Source organism: Sceloporus undulatus, chromosome 3 (genome assembly GCF_019175285.1).
Source record: "Sceloporus undulatus isolate JIND9_A2432 ecotype Alabama chromosome 3, SceUnd_v1.1, whole genome shotgun sequence".
NCBI classification, from domain to species: domain Eukaryota; kingdom Metazoa; phylum Chordata; class Lepidosauria; order Squamata; family Phrynosomatidae; genus Sceloporus; species Sceloporus undulatus.
The window spans coordinates 143607829-143627277 of record NC_056524.1 but is presented as its reverse complement, the minus strand read 5'-3'; the positions used below and the strand labels follow the sequence as shown (position 1 = coordinate 143627277).

The 19449-nt window shown below is 44.8% G+C and overlaps 1 protein-coding gene across 8 annotated transcripts in view; it reads right to left on the bottom strand.

Moving 5' to 3' along the window:
- NSD2 (nuclear receptor binding SET domain protein 2) overlaps window positions 1-19449 on the bottom strand; it is a 162426-nt gene that overhangs the window by 116472 nt on the left and 26505 nt on the right. For all 8 annotated transcript variants that reach the window (XM_042457077.1, XM_042457081.1, XM_042457082.1 and 5 more), the window contains exon 3: window positions 1189-1348. In XM_042457077.1, coding sequence (XP_042313011.1) covers window positions 1189-1348 — 160 coding nt within the window. The remainder of the gene's footprint in view (window positions 1-1188; window positions 1349-19449) is intronic.

Genomic DNA, 19449 nt, shown 5'->3' with positions numbered 1-19449 from the left:
ATTATTATTATTATTATTATTATTATTATTATTATTATTATTATTATTATTCTATATTTTTTACTGTAGCATAGAAAACCTATTTACTGATAACTATGCATCTATAAAACAAATATTTGGAGGTTGTTCAACAGATATCAAAAAGAATCTCATTAAATATACAAGGTATTTAGGGGATGAATAAGCCAAAAACACAAAACAAAATTCCACAACTGTGATATAAACTCACAAAAATTGGTATGTGAGACGGTGGAATCACACAGCAAGACTATGTAAAGGCTATGTTGTTGTCTTAGAACTCCTGTGCACACCAAATAATGGAAAATAAGATCAAAGAATGATGTAACAGCTTGACACTGAGTTAAGAGGAAGAGAAGCAAGCCAAAGCTAAAATAAAAAATTAACAAGGGAGGTCAAGAAAACTGATTATGTTTAAATCATGTGGGGACAAAATGCAGCTCAGTCCCCACACTCACCAAATGTTTGTTTTGCTTTGCATTTAAAGGCTAACTTTGGGGTATAAAATTTCTGGAATCCACCTCGAATCTAGCAGTTTGGGTCATCTTGCCTAACCCTGTACCCTGTAATACTAGGAGGAAACCTCAAAATTGACAATTTTCCAGCTGACTTACTGTGGTGCCAGTGCATCCTACTCTCCTTCATAGTTGCTACCTTGTGGTTTAATCCTATAGTTATCCTCCTCTTTTGTTTTCCTACCTGGATTTCAACCAAATTTATTAATCTTGGTTTTGGTTGTAATGGTTAATATTAAATAAGTTAACTGGGGAATAAACAAAAAATACCCCACATGCTAGAAAATTGTCCCCAAGAACATAAATTAATATTGTAACAACACAAGTAGCGCAATCTATTATTATAATTACTGGTCAGTAAAATACACTATCACTAGCATCATCTTGTAGCTTTACTTAATAAACAGCTCAACGTCATCACATCTTCTCTATGTATTTAAATGAGAAGTCAATAACATGTGTTTCTCTGGCTTTTTCTGCATTCTTCAGGTCCCACATTGCTGCTGAAAATGCAATGGTTTTAATATTAACCCCTCATCCCAGTGTAAATCAACAAAAGCATGTTAAATAAAACACTGGAGATTTTCCTTCTCACTTTTTGGGTGTAATACAGCAATCTTACATCTGACAAACTATCCCCCCAAAAGGGACATACCATTTAATTTTGTGAAGTTATGAAGGAGAGGATCCGTTGAAATCATACACGGCCACCATGGATAGCCAGATACTTTGGACCATACCAAGTCTCCTATTTGATACCTCAGTAGATGGCCCTTGTCATCTTTTCCTGGAACTAAATCTTCTTTAGCAGAAATCTTAAAAAAAAAAAAAGGCATTTACAAATCTACAAAGTTGAATAACAAATGTGTTCATATTAAAATACACATGAAATATGCGTGATAAGTACAATACCACTTAATTAGTTAGTGGCAGCACTGTTTGCTTAATTCATTTCCATTCTAATGTCCTATCGGAGTTTGTATAAAAACAGTTAGTGTCAACATTTTAGCCTGTTAAGAAACACTGGTACAGTAGAGTCTCGATTATCCGACATAAATGAGCGGGCTGATAGTCGGATAGCCAAAAATGTCAGATAATCCAGAGGGCCCGCGCCGCCACCGGGGACAAAAGTCCTTCGCCTCCCCTCCTCCCTCTTCCTTCACTCCCCTCCCCGTCTCATTCCCTCCCTCCTTCCCTGCTTACCTCCTGAGTCCTGTTCCTCCGCCACGGCTTCTGCCCTGGCTTGGCTGCAGCGGGGGGAGGGGGGGAGTCTGCCAGGGCTGGGGGCGGGGAGGGGGGCCCAGCAGCAAGGCATCGGATGGGGCTTTCGGCCCATTCCTGTCCTCCGCAGCTTGGAACCTTGGCCCTCTCCCAGCCCTGGCAGACTCTGTCCCCCCTGCAGCCAAGCCAGGGCTGAAGCCGCCACGGAGGAAGCAGGACTCAAGAGGTAAGCAGGGAAGGAGATGGGGAGGGAGGGAGGGAGGAGGGACTTTTGTCTCCAATGGCAGCGTGCTATTATCCGACATCCCATGCTTCTTCGTGAGCACAATGCACAGGCGGCGCGCTCACAAAGAAGCATGGGACATCAGAGAATCCAGAACATTGGATGACCGAAGGACGAATAATCGAGACTCTACTGTATCTGCACATCTATGGTACAGTACTATCTAAAACTACAAATGAGAGTCCCCATTATGTTTTCACTGGTAAAACTCTTACGTAGAAATAAAGAGCCAATTGAGATCTCAAATAAACAAGACAGTGTTTTTATTCCAGTTTCTCTGGAAGTCATACAATTTGTTATGACTAGTACTATAAATAAAATTTTGGCTGTTTGTTTTTTATGTGTGTGGCAAAAATAGAAGCCCAAATTATGACCAAAAATACCACAAAATATTTCACAGAAGAGAAATAGGGACATTGGCTCTTACCTGTGATATGTCCGTTTCCAGTAGATAAGAGCCCCACATCCTGTAGTTTGGGTTATGCTCCGCCCACTCACTCCAACAGGCAGGAAGTAAAGAGAGAGACCTTCTGGTGACCCCATGTGGGTGGAGCTAACCCTAGAAGGCCAGTCGTAAAACAGCTGAATGCTCCAGAAAACAACATAAACCATTTATTTGGATATCAAACTATAGAGAATTGGACAGTGATCGAGAGAGGCAGTGAGCAATCTATCTTGCTCCCCATAGGGACGCACTATGTGGATATGAACCATCCCTAAGCCAGCACCCTGAAGGTGGGCCAGGATGTGGGGCTCTTATCTACAGGAAACGGACATATCACAGGTAAGAGCCAATGTTCCTTTTCCCAGTAGATAAGACCCCCACATCCTATAGTTTGGGATTTATCAAAGCCGATCTAAACAGGGTGGGCAGTGCTGGCCCTTCAGAGACATAGGTTTGAGCACCCGCTGCAGGACCCTGCTGTCAACAGCAGCCTCAGCCGAGCCAAGCTGTCAAGCAAGTGATGCCTAACAAGTGTGTATGGTGGCTTGTAAGTGGCCACCCTGATGGTCTTTGCTATAGGACCTATGATGGCTAGAAGTGCTCATGCACCTGCACTCTTTGGTATGGGTGACTTAGTTTGTGGTGGTAACCTCGCAAGGATTAATGGCAGGTAGTAATGTAGGGCCTGATCCACGTGCTGGGTGTGGAGGTCGATGCCTTCTTGCCCATAGAATAGGGCTAAAAGGGAAAAAGTGGGGGTTCAGAGGAACGAAAGCTGTTTCTCCTCTATGAGTGACTGGTTCTTCAGCATGGTGTATGTTTTATATTCTGTCCAATGACTGGGAGAATGAAGTAGGAGGCTGAGGGGATATGATTGTGAACTCTGAGGAGGTTAGAGCTCACCCTGAGGGTGGGGTCTGGGTCTGGCTGAATTGCCATGGAGTCAGTTGTAATAACATTTAGCTGCTAGTGTGATAGCAGGACCCCAGGCTCAGACCCCCAATGTGCCAAAGGGGCAGAATCAGGAGGGGAACCAACCAGGCAAATGGTTTAAAGAGATCTCCCTTAGGAACTAAGACAGTCAGCATCCTCAGGACCATGTATAAATTCCAGAGCAGAAATGGTGTTGTGTAGGCAAGGCAATCAACAAGTCACCTGAGGAATCTCTGACCTTGGAGATGGGATGCTATCCCATCCTAGCCCCTTTCCTGTGTCACAACAGTGAGGTCATAAGTGAAGTCTGTTTAGGACTGTGGTGGCCTAACGCCTCCGCCCATGTCTTCCTGGAAGAATTTCAATAAGGAGAAGACTGAGGGTTTTGGGGAGTCCTGAAGGACATCCAAGGTAACTAATGTGTTATAGAACAGTGTTTCCCAGGCTATCTGGTCTGAGGAAACAGCAATTGTTTATAGTGTTTTATGGGAGTTTAACAGGAGTAGCAGATCTGGCCAAGAGACTGACACTTCAACTAGTATTGGTATAGAGAGCTGGAGAGGGACCAGGCTCACCCTGAGACTGGCAGGAATGTCAGGCATGGGTGCCTTTTGTTTCATGGCCCAATCCTATTTCTCCTTTACTAGTCAGTCTAGGGAAAACAGAAGCTAGTGATCCCAATGGGGAGAAGAAGGATTGTCAGTTAAACCTCCAGGATTTTAACTTGTCTAAAATGTGGATTATGGTGGATTATATGATCATTCAGAATGGAACCTGATCCAATCTGGACCTATGCCAGCTTCCACCCGATCACTGATCACCTTGTCAGCTGATTATAGCAATGAAGGTGATATTAAGGTGATTTTACTTGTAGAAAGATAATGAAGACTTGCCACTCTGAAAGAGGAATGTTAATGCCTGACCACCAAATAATATTTCAGAACAATGTGCAGTTCCTTACTGGAACATCTGTGCACCTGTGTAAAATAAGACTAATTCCATGGTTAGGCAAGGGAAACACTGGATTAACCTTTATCTTGCAGACATTGACAAGTCCATGCAGAAGCGTGGATGCACTCTGTGTTAACAGGGCCTGTTGTCAGAATTAAGTCTAATTTCATCTGAGGATGAACTTGTCTAGAGACTTTAAAAAATCACCCAACTCCATGTAGCAGACTATCATCAACCTATAGGAAGGCTGATGGGTCTCCCAGCTGAATGAACTGCTGACTGAGTAGTTATTAAATGTTAACAGAGGGCTTGGCAAGGATAACCCTTTGGTATCTAATTTCCAGAGAATTTTCTCCAAAAAAAGATCTATCAAAGGAAAAGAAACCTAAATTTTAAATATTACAGTGGGCCCTCAATATGCACAGGAGTTGGTTTCAGGACTTTGTATGGATACCAAATCCATGGAAGCTCAAGTCACATAAAATATAATGGCATAATAAAATGGAGTCTCTTATATATAATAGTAAAATCACAGTTTGATGTTGGTGGGGGTGGAGTGTGTGTGTGTGTGTGTGTTTACAAGCTGTGGGCATATAGATGGCTGGTGTAAGTCTCTATATGGAGCTGTATGGTATATTAAATCTGAGCATGTGTTGCATCAGAAAACAAGGCATAGGCACTAGTAAGTCCATTTTTCCAGCCTGAGAAGGCAGTGGACAATGGTGTTGTTTGGACCAGACCTTGCCATGAAAACACAGTCAGGGATAAGACACTCACCCACACAGCAGCTAACCTTATAACAATAGACCACAAGGGCCATCAAGTCCAACCCCCTGCCATGCAGGAAATTACAATCAAAGCATGCCCAACAGTAAGCAAAGGAATCTTGTAGCACCTTAAGACCAATTAAAAGGAAGAGATTGGCAGCATGAGCCTACCAAGCCAGGGAGCAGTTAAATGACAAGCCCATCAGCAGACATTCTAATTTAGAATCATAGAGTTGGAAGAGACCACTAGGGCCATCTAGTCCAACCCCCTGCCATACAGGAAATTTCAATCAAAGCATCCCCGACAGATGGCCATCCAGCCTCTGTTTGAAGAAATCTAAGGAAGGAGACTCAACCACACTCCGAGGGAGCTTGCTCCAACCTCAATATGACATCCCTTCAAATACCCAAACAGGGCTATCATGTCACCTTTTAACTTTCTCTTCTCCAGGCTAAACATCCCCAGCTCCCGAAGCAGTCCTCACAGGACATGGTTTCCAGACCCTTCACCATTTTAGTCGCCCTCCTTTGGACACACTCGTTTCTCAATGTCCTTTTTGAATTGTGATGCCCAGAACTGGACACAATATTCCAGGTGGGGCCTGACCAGAGCAGAATAGAGTGGCACTATTACTTCCCTTGATCTGGACACTATACTTCTATTGATGCAGCCTAGAATCACGTTGGCCTTGTTAGCTGCCGCATCGCACTGTTGACTCAAGTTTATTTAAAATGTAACTATCTAGACAAAGTAAGAGGTAATTGTGTTGCTCTTTGTGGCAGATCCCTCAAGGCTCTACAGGATGTCTGTATGGGATTTGAAGCAACCCCTTAGCAGAAAAACCTGATTATACTGTTTTAAAAGACTCATGGGGGAAGGAAAGGGGAGCCAGCTCTCCTGAAAGGTTAAGCAGTATCTCTCGTAAATGTGAGCCCCCAGCCCTGTTGCTGTGAGGGCTCCCCTCCTTTATTTCACCTATCAAGGGAGGCTGCCTGGGCAGTAGCTTCTTCCAGGCAGTGAGGAAACTGCTCTTAAGTTAGCAGTGACTGAAGACCATTCATAATATGGGTAGATAGCTGAATGTGGCCTGTAGTGTAGCCCTGATATTCACAGGGTGTTTTGTTTTCTTTTTGTATGAAACAAAACCAACTTCAAGCTGGGGTTTAGAAGCTTAGCCCTTTCAATCTCAGGCAGGCTTTATAGTAATCTGGCTGCATTATCGAAGCTGGCTTATTCCTCAACTCTCTTCCCACTTGCATAGGTAGCTGGGAAGGGCAGAGGGGGCTGCTGTGGGACATGGCTCCCCATTTACCTGAGATATGTCTGGATCCTGATAAAGTATCAACTCTGATGGAAAGGAGAGGCCAAGGGTCCCAACTGCTCTCCTCAAGAACTCCACAGTTTGGGGCAGCCTAAAATAATTGAGGGTGTAGGGAACTCTCTCCCCATCCTTCCCACAAGTGTCCCCCCCCCCTTTTTTTTTTTTTTATTTGAGGAGGGAATGCAGGAGGATTTATATCCATGCTCTCTCAGAAAATCACAGAGTTGGAAGATAGCTCAAGGGTCATCCTGTCCAACCCCATTCTGCCATGCAGGAACTCTCAATCAAAGCATATCTAACAGATGGTCCTCCAGACTCTGTTTAGAAGTGGGTGGCAGAGGCCATGCTCCCTCTGGTGATGAATATGAAGTCATTTTATGCTTTTTGTGGGATGCTCTGTGGCAACTAAAAAAAGACCATTTTAGAGTTGGAAGTTTCCGGCCCTGCTGGGCCCAGTCTAGCTTCCTTTAAAGCCATGCAGCCAAGATGTCCACTGTGCATGCCAGAGGAGGATTCATTTTCCTCCTTTCACACCATCTCATTATAAGAATCAAAAGGGAATGTGCAGGAGCCCTGGCAACACTACCATGGGTTCCCCAGGCTGCAACAGGATCTCCCAAACCTGTTGGGGTCCTGGGTGCCACTGGGGCCAGAGATGGGAAGGAAGGGGGGAGACCAAGAGCTTATCCCCCCATCTGCCCTTCTGGCAGAGTCCCAAACCTTATGCTAGGCATAGTGCCTACAGTGGCAATGGCATTGGCCTCTTGGCAATGCCTACCCTGAGCAAGGTCATTAGATCTGGCAAAGGTTCTTTGGTGCCTGAAGAGAGAGGGCCCCTGGTACTTACCTCTGATCTTATGTCTTCTGGCTGGCTTGACTCTCTGACCTTGGCCCTGCTTCAGGCTGGGTAGAGGGATGCAGAAAAACTCTTTGCCATGGCTTTTGGCTGGCCTGTCCTATGTACCCTGGCCCTAAACAGGCTGGGCAGAGATGCTGAGAAGGGAAGTTTCCATAACTTCTGGCCAGTTTCATCACTGATCCCTGGCCCTAAACGGGCTGGACAGAGGTGATGTGAAGAAACAGAGACATGGAAGGGACACCACTCACCATCTGTTCCCAAGGCTCCCATGTGCTGTAAAGCTGTTTGCAGATATCTCCTGTGGTCAGCTTGGAGGAGAGGGAGAGTCATTGGCAAAGCCAAGACCTTTCACCAATCCTGGGAGCCCTTGCCATATTAAAGTCTTTCTTCATGCTTCCAAGGCAGCAAGAGAAACAAAGTGAAGGAAAAGGACTGGAGTAGCTGTAGTGAAGAAGCTGCAGAGCAACAGCAAACACATCCTACTGGAGTGATAGGCAGGACAAGACTGGCCTTCTAGGGTTAGCTCCACCCACCTGGGGTCACCAGGCCTCCCTCTTTACTTCCTGCCTATTAGAGTGAGTGGGCAGAGCATAACCCAAACTACAGGATGTGGGGGTCTTATCTACTGGGGAAAATTCCTGGCAGTAGATGGATTGCATACAAAGATTTGCTAAAACATTAAAATACAGAATGAGAAGAGAAGAATTGAAGAGAATGGAATTATCTGCCAATGGTTAATACAGAGATGATTGAGAGATTCAAAATGGACCCCCCAAAAATGGAAACAGAAAAGATACCATTTGAAAAGCTCTTTTTATGGAAAAAGACCATTTAATTTTAACAATCTATAAACGGATATTAAAAGTAGAGATGGAAGGAAAAATAATAAAGGTATGATTACCTGGGCACATATAAACTTGACTCAGAATTAGAAAAATTGGAAAACAACTTTGAAGAAAAATTTAAAACATCTACAAAATGTTTTATAGATGGTACCTGACATCTAGGAAATTAGCAAAAGTATACAAAAGCAGTAAAGATGAATGTTGGGAATGTGGGGAGGAAAAAAAGGATTATTTTCTCACAAGTGGTGATATAACAATACAAATAAAAATCTGGATTCAAATCCATAAAATCCCTGACAGATTGCCATCTAGCCTCTGTTTAAAGACCTCCAAAGAAGGAGACACCACCATATCCATAAGGAGTGTGTTCCACTGTCAAACAGCTCTTGCTGTCAAGATGTTCCTCCTAATGTTGAGCTGTAAACTCTTTTCCTGTAGCTTGCATCCATTGTTCTGTATTCTAGTCTCTGGAGCAGCAGAAAGGACAGGTTGCTTACCTGTAACTGTATTTCTTCGAGTGGTCATCTGCAAATTCACACAAATGGGTTATCCTGCACCTGCGCAGTAAGCTTCAGAACCTTAGAGCTATTAGAAGTGTTTTAGCGTAGCCCTGCCCACTCCCCAACTGCCTATTAGACGGTTTTCCCACCTAAACCCTCAGTTCCAGGATTGAAGGAGTAACATTCACATGTTACAATTTTATGAGGTCATTCTTCCTTTCAGGCTGCATGGTATTATATACAGATACCTTTGACAATTTAAATTGTCCTCTGCAACTAGGGATAGGTAAACGTCACTAAATGCGCACATTGAAGTCTGACTTCTAGGGTGTCCCCAATAATCTTGAGGGCACAACCTGGGCACTCTTGGTATAGATAACCCATTGCCATATGAGCGGCCTTCAGGACTGTACAATCAAATACTCACAGGGATAGCCATGATTTGGGGTCTTGGTACTGAAGGAATATTCACACTGTATACCTGTCCAATGACAATGGCATCCTTTGCTACTGAAGGAGCAGCCTGAAATATGTATCCGTTTCAAGGAGCAAATTGTAAGAGCCAAAATAGGCCTCAAAAGGAGGAGGAAAGCATGGCCCCAGATTTGGTAGAGCGCTCGCAGGTAGTGACCCTCTATACCAGGGGTAGGCAACCCTTTTGAGCCAGGGGCCAGGTTGCTGTCCCTCAGACAACTGGGGGGCCGAAGCAAAATAAATAAATAAATAAATAAATAAATAAATAAATAATTTTTAAAAAAGATTAAATAAATAAATAAACTGGGACAAATGTAGGACAAAATTTTCAGATGGAGGACACTTTTAATATAAAAATGGAGGACACGTGAAAAATTTGCTGATTTTTAATTTTTTTTAATATAAATGCATGTTTCTGAGGCTCCTATAGATAATTGCCCCCCTTGCCCACCACTTGCCCCCCCTTGCCCGCCTCCTCCTGATAGGCCAAAGGCCCCACGCCCTCTGGCGGCAATAGGCGGCAGGACCGGGCTGGGGCCGGTCCCAAGGCCTTGCCGGGCCGCATCCAGCCCGCAGGCCGCAGGTTGCCTACCCCTGCTCTATACAGAGAAACATTATGATCCTGAATCAGGGAGGTGTGAGCCAGTGGTGCACCTCGATATATAGAGGGGAAAATAATGGCTCCAAATTGACAGAGTGCTCACTGGTAGCCAACCTTGGTACAGAGGCTATGGCCTCGAATACGAACCAGCATCAGTCACACTGGCTTTTGAGAACAGTAAATCGTGGTCACGAAATCAACCAGGCAGAAGCAAGGAGCGTGCAGCAGTACCAATAATGGTCCCTAGAAACTGAAAGACCACCTGCATTCTAATCCTCTGTGCAGCTTAAAATGGTACTGACATTGTGCCCTTAAGATTTGTTCTCCTAAAGGAGTGTCAGGACAGAATGTGGCCATATTGTGATGGCAATCTAGCTACCACTTGATACTTGGGGAAGGTTCCATTTAAGACCACCTGTAGGCCAATCTGGGACATCCCAGAGAGTCAGGGGCCGATGAGCATCCAAGTAGGAATGTGAGGCAATAGGTTTGACCCCAGAGAGTCAGGGACTGATGAGGGCAGCGGTAGACTGTAAGCCAATTGATTTGACCCTGGAACACCAAGGAGGATCCAAGGGTGGCTGTGAGCCAATCGGTTTGACCTTAGAAAGTCAGGGACCAACGAGGACTGACATCAAGCTGCAAGTCAACTGGTTTGACCCTGGGGAGTCAGGGACCGAAGAGGATTGAAGTGGGATTGGCTGTCAATTGGTTTGACCCTGGAGAATCAGGAACCAACAAGGATCGAAGTCGGACTGCAAGCCAATTTGTATGATCCTGGAGACTTAGGGACCAATAAGGATCCATGTCAGGCTGCTATCCCCAGAGTCAGGGATTGATGAGGATCAACATTGGGCTGCCAGCTAATCAGGATGGCCCCTGAAAGTCAGGGACTGATGAAGATCTAAGTTGGGCAGCCAGCCAATCGGTTTTACCCCAGACAGTAAGGGAGTGACAAGGGTCGAAGTAAGCCTGCAAGCCAATCGGTATGACCCTGTAAAGTCAGGGACCGACAAGGATCGAAGTCGGGCTGCCATCCAATCGCTTTGACCATGGAGAGTCAAGGACTGACGAGGATCGACGTACAGCTACCAGCCAATTGGGGTTGATCTCAGAGAGTCAGGGATTGACGAGGATCGCCGCAGGGCTGGGAATGAGGTCATATGAACACTCCAAGTGATATAATAACTCCACTTCAGAAGTGCGATGGCCCTTAGCCAGGCATGAGAGCAAGGCGAGCGGCCATGACACAGGTTCTCCTCAGCAAAAAGAGTGGCTATACACCAGCAAGGAAGCAAGGCTACTAGTCCTTTTATAACCTTTTTAAAACGTGCCAGTGAGGCAGGTGCTGTTTTAAAATTTTCTCCTTAAGGGACTTTGCCAAGTGCACAAAGGAGGCGGGCGCCATTTTAAAAATGCTCCTCAGGAGTAAAAGGGGACCTTACGGAGTACGCCAGCGAGGGGGGTGGCTGTTTAAAAGTTTTCCCCCTCAGGAGAACAAAGGAGCTCTGCCAAGCACGCCAAGGAGGCAAACAAAGGGCCTTGCCAAGTGCGATGGAGAGGCAAGCCGTCTCCTTTGGACATGCTCCAGTTTCTCAACATCCTTTTTGAATTGTGGTGCCCAGAACTGGACACAATATTCCAGGTGAGGATCAAGAGACTATTGATGCAGCCTAAAATAGCTGCTGCATCATACTGTTGGCTCATGATGGTATAGACAATCAGTTTTCGGTAAAGAAGGTCTGACCTGTTCTTCTACGTTGTCTTTGTGCCCCACACAACTGGGTAGCTGCACCTGTGCTCCAGCCAGAAAAATCAGCAGTAGCAGAACATGACACAAACCATCCTGGGCAGAAAATACTGTTTGAAAACACTGAAGTTCTGGACCATGCCAACCACTACCATGTCAGGATGCATAGGGAAGCCATTGAAATCCACAAACACCTGAACAATTTCAACCGGAAAGAAGAAAGCCTTAAAGTGAACAAAATTTGGCTACCAGTCCTGAGAAACAGCAAAATAAGGACTCGGCAAATGCAAATGGGAAACCATTCAGAGTCAGGGGCTTTCCCAGCAGATAATGATCACCAATTAGCAGACATTAATCCTCCTTTGCATTAGCCTCCCAGCCTGAGGCCGGCCATCAACACACAACAATACACATGCAAATCACTCCTGCATTCCCAGGCTCACACAGTATATATACACCCAATTTTTCCAGACAAAGCATTGTCTGAAGATGCCAGCCACAGATGCTGGCGAAACGTTAGAAAGAAACTCTGCTAGAACATGGCCAGATAGCCCAAAAAACCCACAAAAAACCTATCTGCTTGCTTGCGGGAGGAACACATGATCAAAATGTGCAATGTCTGTAGAGGCTTCACGTACCAGGCTCCAAGAAAAGAGCATCCAGAATCAAGTCCAGCCTCTGGTTTCTACAGGTTGTGAAGAAAACCAAAACCAACCAAACACTTTTCACAGCTTCTACAACTGCCACGAAGCCGAGGAAACCAACCTCTGCAAAAAGAATGTCATTGATAATGACAACCAATCCAGCCTTGGTACTGATGTCAACCACAGTATCAATGGAAACTCTCCCAGATACTGCCACACAGGTTAATGCTGTAACCATAAAAGGTAAAGGTATTCCCCATTGATAATGTTGTCAAGTCGTGTTCAACCATAGAAGACGGTGTTCATCTTCGTTACTAAGCCAAAGTGCCAGCATTGTCAGAGACTATTCTGTGATCATGTGGCCAGCATGACTGCACAGAATGCTGTTTATTCCCACCAGAGTGGTATGTATTTATCTACTGATGGGACTGAAGGCATGAAAGACTTGAGACCAGAAAACAAGAATGCTAATCAAGAAAGCTAGCCACTGAGTGGCCCTGGCCAAGTGCCAATATCTATGGCCTCGATACTACTACCAATACCAAGGACTTTTATACCAATGGACAATATGCTGACACATTCAGCAATGCGTCTTTCAATGACCACAACTGTTGCACTAAACACCTTGGTGTCAGCTTTTCTGGGAAGCAGGGAATCTGCCTGTCTCCTACTTCCACCACCCTCCCTATTATGGGCTTGGTTGCCTAAATGGGAGAAATAAACCTTGCAAAAGAAGGAGAACCATAGTGCCTTGAGAACTTGGGGTAAGAGTCAACAATCCTGGAAAGATTCCTCCATCTCAGCTGTCTCCAGACCAATTACTATTGGACAGACTACTCACGGAGGTAACCTTGTAGCCTTGGATGCAGGGCATTGCTTCTGTAGCACAGAGCAGTGTTATTTTGGGACAGACTGATTGACTGGAGCAAGGGATTAAGAGTACATGGTGGCGGTGTGTGTGTGGAAGAGGCAGCAAAAAGAGGAGCTTTCAAATTTGGGACCTGAGGCTTGGCTGGCAGGTTGAAGCTGCACTGCTTCCCCTACTTTCTTTCATCAGATAAGATGAGAAAACAGATAGAAACAATGTTGGTGTATGTGTGAGAGAAAGAGGGACACTTGATGCTATGTGTACAAGACATGCCTCTGGGGAGAGTGAGGAGTATTTTGGGACAATTCTTGGAAAGAGTCCTTCACTTTGGAGTGGCTCTTGGAATTGAAATCTCTCCCTTTCCCCATTCATGCCAGTCTGCAGTCAAGAGCATATGGCCTGTGTAAGCCCCCTACACACACACCAGCTGCACCCTTCTTTGCCCCAGCAAGCATCTTCCCTTGCACCTAGTCATCTTGGGAACAGCAACTAAGCATCTGGCTGAGCAGAGACCAAGCAGCCTGTTGCCCACATTGGCCTTTGCTGGTCAGCCAGCTGCTTGGTTGCTGCTCCCAGGGTGACTAGGTGCAAAGGGAGCAGTCAAGCAGCAACCAAGGTGAGTGGGTGCAAAGGGAGCAGCAACTGATTGGTTGTTTTGAATTTGCAGTAGAATAGTACACCTACTGTCAAGAAACAAGCATGTGACGGGGAGGTTGCCCAAGAGAAAAGGGGGCGGTAGCTGGAAAAAGTTTGAGTAACACTGACCTAAAGTCATCAGTACGGGAAGCAGAGTCAAGATGGCCAAGAGTCCACAGTGAAGAACAGGAGTGTGAAATGTAGAATTTACCAGAGCAGGTTGAAGAATCTTGCTCCAGTTTGGCAGGGGAAGTTAAGCTTAAGAAACATTATTTTTTTAAAAAATTCAGTTGATTTTGCAGCAAAAATGAAATCTCATTTTTCTAGGGGCAAAATTGGCTCCAATCGTAACTGAAGCTGCACCTGCACTACAGAAATAGTGCAGCTTAACACTGCTTTAACTGTCATGGCTTCATCCTATGGAATCCGGGAATTTGTGGTTTGTTAAAGCAGCAGAGCTCCTCACAAAACTACAAATCCCAGAATTCTATAGCAATTAGCCATAGAAGTTAAAGGGGTGTCAAATCACATTATTTCTGCAGTGCAGCTGCAGCCTGAGTCTGCCCACTCCTGACATAGCAGTTCCTTATAGGTTTCAGAAAATGTTTTTAAAAAGCTCTTAACACTGTTACTTTCACTGAGATCTACACAGGAATCAGTAAGCTAAAGACAGTGAAAGGTTAATAAAAAGTTATTATACGGGACGAAAAGAAAAATAAGTCTACTGAGGAGAAGTCGGTTGGATATCTGGACAATTGGCATATCTCTTCTTTATTGCAATATATATAAGATGTACTGCATATGCAGTCGCCCCTCCATTTTCACAGACTTGAGATCTGCGGTTCTGATTATTCACGGGGGCAACCTCCATTAAAGTTAATGGCGCACATGTCTGTGACACGTGCACATGGCTGCACTTAGCCATTCAAAGCTATGGGGCTTGAATAAATGCGAATTTCGGGGGGGGGGGGGGGGGGGGGGGACGGAACGGATCTCCCATGAATTTGGAGGGAGGACTGTAAATGAATTGTGCTCCCCCTCACTCACACACGCACAGAGTCAGTGGTGTAGCCATTTCCTACAGCTATGCTTAGCCCACTTTTTTCTGACCTATAAAGCAATTATGCAATATTCCTCAAATCATTTTTGCCTAATTGTAACCAATTTGGGCCCCTTTGCAAATCCAGATTACATATCAGATGAGTCACTCCCAGAACAGAATTTCTCATTGTATTAGTTTTCATTCCCAAATCAGGAAAATGCTCACCCCCTGCCCGGACCCTATCACAGGCACGTCAAAAATGTGGACAACCTGACACAAAAATGCAGCGTCCCCCCCCCCCCCCCCCTCCCAACTACTACCACCATGGCAAAGCGGAGGCCATCACCACCCCAATGCTTTACACATGGAATAACACCTTGGCAGGGACCATCCTCAATTTACTGCAGCAAACAAAGGTAGTGCAAATGTTCTCACCACCACACCTCCTTCCATCCACTCATTCAAGAACTCGCTTAAAAATAACTATATGGATTTCAAAGCTAAACCCAAGTAGTTCCACATGCTGAACGCAGCCACTAGCTCAGTCACAGTTAAGCCATAAGGGTTTGGGGTTTTTTTTCCCAATCCCTATACTGAACAGAAAGATTCTTACCTCTTGAATTTCAGTTATTTCATCAATTTTGTCTTCCACAGGTTTGCCTGCATTATCTTGTTCATTAGGATTTCCTTACTAACTCAACATAAAATGGCTCCAGACAAAACCCAAAAGCTGCTACCAGGGTACTGAGGAAGCAGTCAATTCTGTTATTTTGTTAGACTTCTAATATACTGAATTCCATAAAGGAGCTTTTCAAAGTTAAGAGCCATCAGGTGTCATGTTTATTTTGCTTCATATCCCAATGCCATTCTAGCTACGGAGTCAATTCATGTACAGTGGTGCCTCGGGTTACGAAATTAATTCGTTCCGTGGCACCGTTCGTAACCCGAAAAGCCTTCGTAAGCCGAATTGCCATAGGCGCTAATGGGGAAAAGCCGCGATTCCGTGCGAAAAAGCCGAAAAAAGCACCAAAAGTTTTTTCGTAACCCGAAAAAACATTCGTAACCCGAAACAATGTTTTCCTATGGGATTTTTTCGTATCCCGAAAATTTCGTAACCTGGGTATTTCGTATCCCGAGGTACCACTGTATCTTCTGAGAGGAGCCCTCTCTCATCAAACCATGAAGACTCTTATCATGTCTATATTTTGGATTAAAATCCACCTTTCAAAATTCTGCTTTTCTCTACTAAGCCTACACTATAGCTATACAGCAGAAATCAATCAACTTAAATGGGTGGCTCATCTTCCATTACTTCAGTGCCTACTTAATGTCTGTCATAGGTTACAGACAGATGACTAGAAAACAGAGAACTCTACAGTGGGGCCTCCTTATCCACTGATTTGCCATCTGCGGATTTCAGCATCCACGGATGGTAAGCCCCAGCTGTACCCAATGGCGGTGTGGACACACTGCTATGCCACCACTAGAGACAGCCCCTACAGGCGGCCCTCGCTCTGCTTCTGGGAGAAAGAGAAAGAAAGAGGGGGATTGATGCTGCTGAATTCTCAGATAGGGCAAGGTGAAACAGAGCAAAGGAAGAAGAAACAGAAGCAAAGGAAAAGGAGGAAAAAAAAGGAGGAGGCGGAAGCAGAGGAAGAGGTGAGGGTCCCCCACAGCAGGTTCCATGTCTCTGCCCCCATCGCTTTCCCACCTGGTGCTGTCCCCTGACGCCAGCCCATCTCTCATCTCTGCTCCCCGAAAAGAGTCATAGTTGTGGTTCTCTTTCTCCCCAGCCCAGATTCCTCAAAAGGGGCTCGGGGGCTTCCTCTAGAGTGCCTGGACCCCTTCCCCAATTCCTGGACCAGTACTTTCCTCCTGAGACCAAGCTGAGGTGCTCCAGGCAGTAACCATAGGAAACCCCCAATTCTCTCTGGATTTGAGAATACTGCATGTTAGCCACAACAGGAAAATCTTAAAAGAAGAGGGAGCCAAGGAGATGGGACTTAAGTTTTTTGAGGTTTCTACCCCCACAAAGGTAAAACTTGATTTTCACTGGGAATACCTTTGGAGGGTTCTAGCTATACAGCAGCTAAAGATTTTTTAAAAATAAAACAGTATAAAACCTTCTTCAGAAACCCAATGTTTTTTGCCTAAAAAGGGCTAGCCTCACACAGGACAGAAACAGTCCGGATCTCAAATTGCTTTTTCTGATACTAATGGAGTTTAAATTTTATTTCCTGTATTTTGCTGCTCTTTTACTTCCACAATCCACATGGTCAGAGAGGAGAGGGGCCATTGTTTACATGGATATCACTCAAGTCCATCTTAACTGATAACAAAAACAACATCTTGACAAAATGTAGGCCTATGGCTCTAACATCTTCACCTTTTGCGCCCTTCCATATTTAACACCTTTGCCTGGTGAAGATGGTAGTGCCCCAATAAAAGCATTTGTGTTCCCTGGATTTTGGATATTATTGTAAAGCTCTTCCTAGTTAGCTCTTAGGGTGAAGAAAGACAGAATAAGATTAGGGAGAAATCAGCAGATGTTTGTGATGACAAATGTGGTGTTTAGCACCCTTTCATGATGTTGAGAGATGCCTGTCCACTCACTTGACATAAAGGAGCCTTGAAATTGTTAGTTTACACAGAATGTTGTAGAAATCAAAGTGCAGGATGGCTGACAACATATATTAATACCTCGTGCTTTTTTAAAACAACAACTCCTTACATAGATATAATAGAAAGCCAGCATGGTGTAGTGGTTTGAGTGTCGCAGTAGGACACTGTGAGACCAGGGTTTGAATCCCTGCTCAGCCATTGAAACCCATCTCAGCTGCAGAGGAATGCAATGGCAAACACCTTCTGAACAAATTCTGCCAAGAAAATCCTGTGATAGGTTTGCCTTAGGGTTATCATATGTAAGACATGACTAGAAGGAACACATCAACAACATAGAATCATAGAATCATAGAGTTGGAAGAGACCGCACGGGCCATCCAGTCCAACCCCCTGCCATGCAGGAAATCCAATCAAAGCTTCCCCAATAGATGGCCATCTAGCCTCTGCTTAAAGACCTCCAAGGAAGGAGACTCCGCTACACTCCGAGGGAGTGTGTTCCACTGTCGAACAGTCCTTACTGTCAAGAAGTTCTTCCTAATGGTGATGTGGAATCTCTTTTCCTGTAGCTTGCATCCATTGTTCCGGGTCCTGTTCTCTGGAACAGCAGAAAACAAGCTTGCTCCCTCCTCAATATGACATCCTTTCAAATATTTAAACAGGGCTATCATATCGCCTCTTAACCTTCTCTTCTCCAGGCTAAACATCCCCAGCTCCATGAGTCGTTCCTCATAGGACAAGGTTTGCAGACCTTTCACCATTTTAGTCGCCCTCCTTTGGACACGCTCCAGTTTCTCAATGTCCTTTTTGAATTGTGGTGCCCAGAACTGGACACAATATTCCAGGTTGGGCCTGACCAGAGCAGAATACAGTGGCACTATTACTTCTCTTGATCTAGACACTATACTTTTATTGATGCAGCCTAAAATTGCACTGGCCTTTGCAATTATGTTATACAGCGCGCCCGCGCCATACACGGCCGTGCTTTACACGGCTTGAGCATACGCGCGCAAGCCGCGGGGCGCGCGCAGGGCAGAAGGGGCAGCGCGTCCCATTCAATTGTATGGGCACACGCGCCCGTTGCGCCGCCGTGCACGAGCCCCATTGTTTACAATGGGACTTGAGCATAGGCGGAATTTGCCTTACGCAGAGGGATCCGAAATGGATCCCCGTGTAAGGCGAGGGCCCACTGTACATCAAAATGCAGCATGGACCTCTTTTGATATACTACTATATATACTCATGTATAAGTGTAGACATTTTAGCCAAAAAATAGACTCAAAAAACCTAGGTCGACTTATCCACAGTCAATGTATATACTGTATCTTATAGCTTTTCAAAAAAGGAACTATCTCTGTATAGAGCAGCAATAGGTGAAAGCTTAGTCTGCCCAGGGAGAACCTAAAAGAAGTACCAAACTCCTCTACTGTCTCTGCCATGGCACCACTTCTGGCTTTTTGAATGTCCAGGTGGGTAAATAGTGCAACTCTTTGGCGTTTCCCTCAAAGGAGTGCCAAAAGAGTAGAAGAGATCAGTGCATCTTTTAGACGCTCCTGAGATGGACTAAGCTCTCACCTTCTTCACTCTACTCAGAGAAGGGGATGTTTCCTTTTTTTATTAGTTAATACTTTCCCTTAACTCTTACCTTTATATCATTTTTGACATGTGCTTAGCCATGCCAGTGCCCGGTCACCTTCCCCAGGTATCACACAGGCACAACATACTGTATTTCCCTCCTCATTCGCCAAGTCTTTAGGGAGGTAAGTACAAACAATTCTGCCTGCCAGAATTCTGTAAGTTCTTTAGCACTGATTTCCTTTGCTTTGTCCTTTACATCCCTTGTTACATGCCCCCAAGTTTTATCCATGAGTTATATCAAAATCCATAACTTTGGCTCCCAAACCTGCCCTCAACTTATACCTAAGGTCAACATATATACGAGTATATTCAGTAGTTTGTGACAATTGCAATAAGTTTTAAAATGGAACAAAGGATTGTGGAGGAAGCATTGATTGTGAACTGGAACAATGAAAATAAACAGTCAACATTACAACCGTGCACTACAGATATTTATGTGTATTCTTTGGATGTTGAAGCCCAATGACTGAAAGTGCAAGTAAAGTTTCACCGTTTCCCCACTACCAGTGCTAGCACAC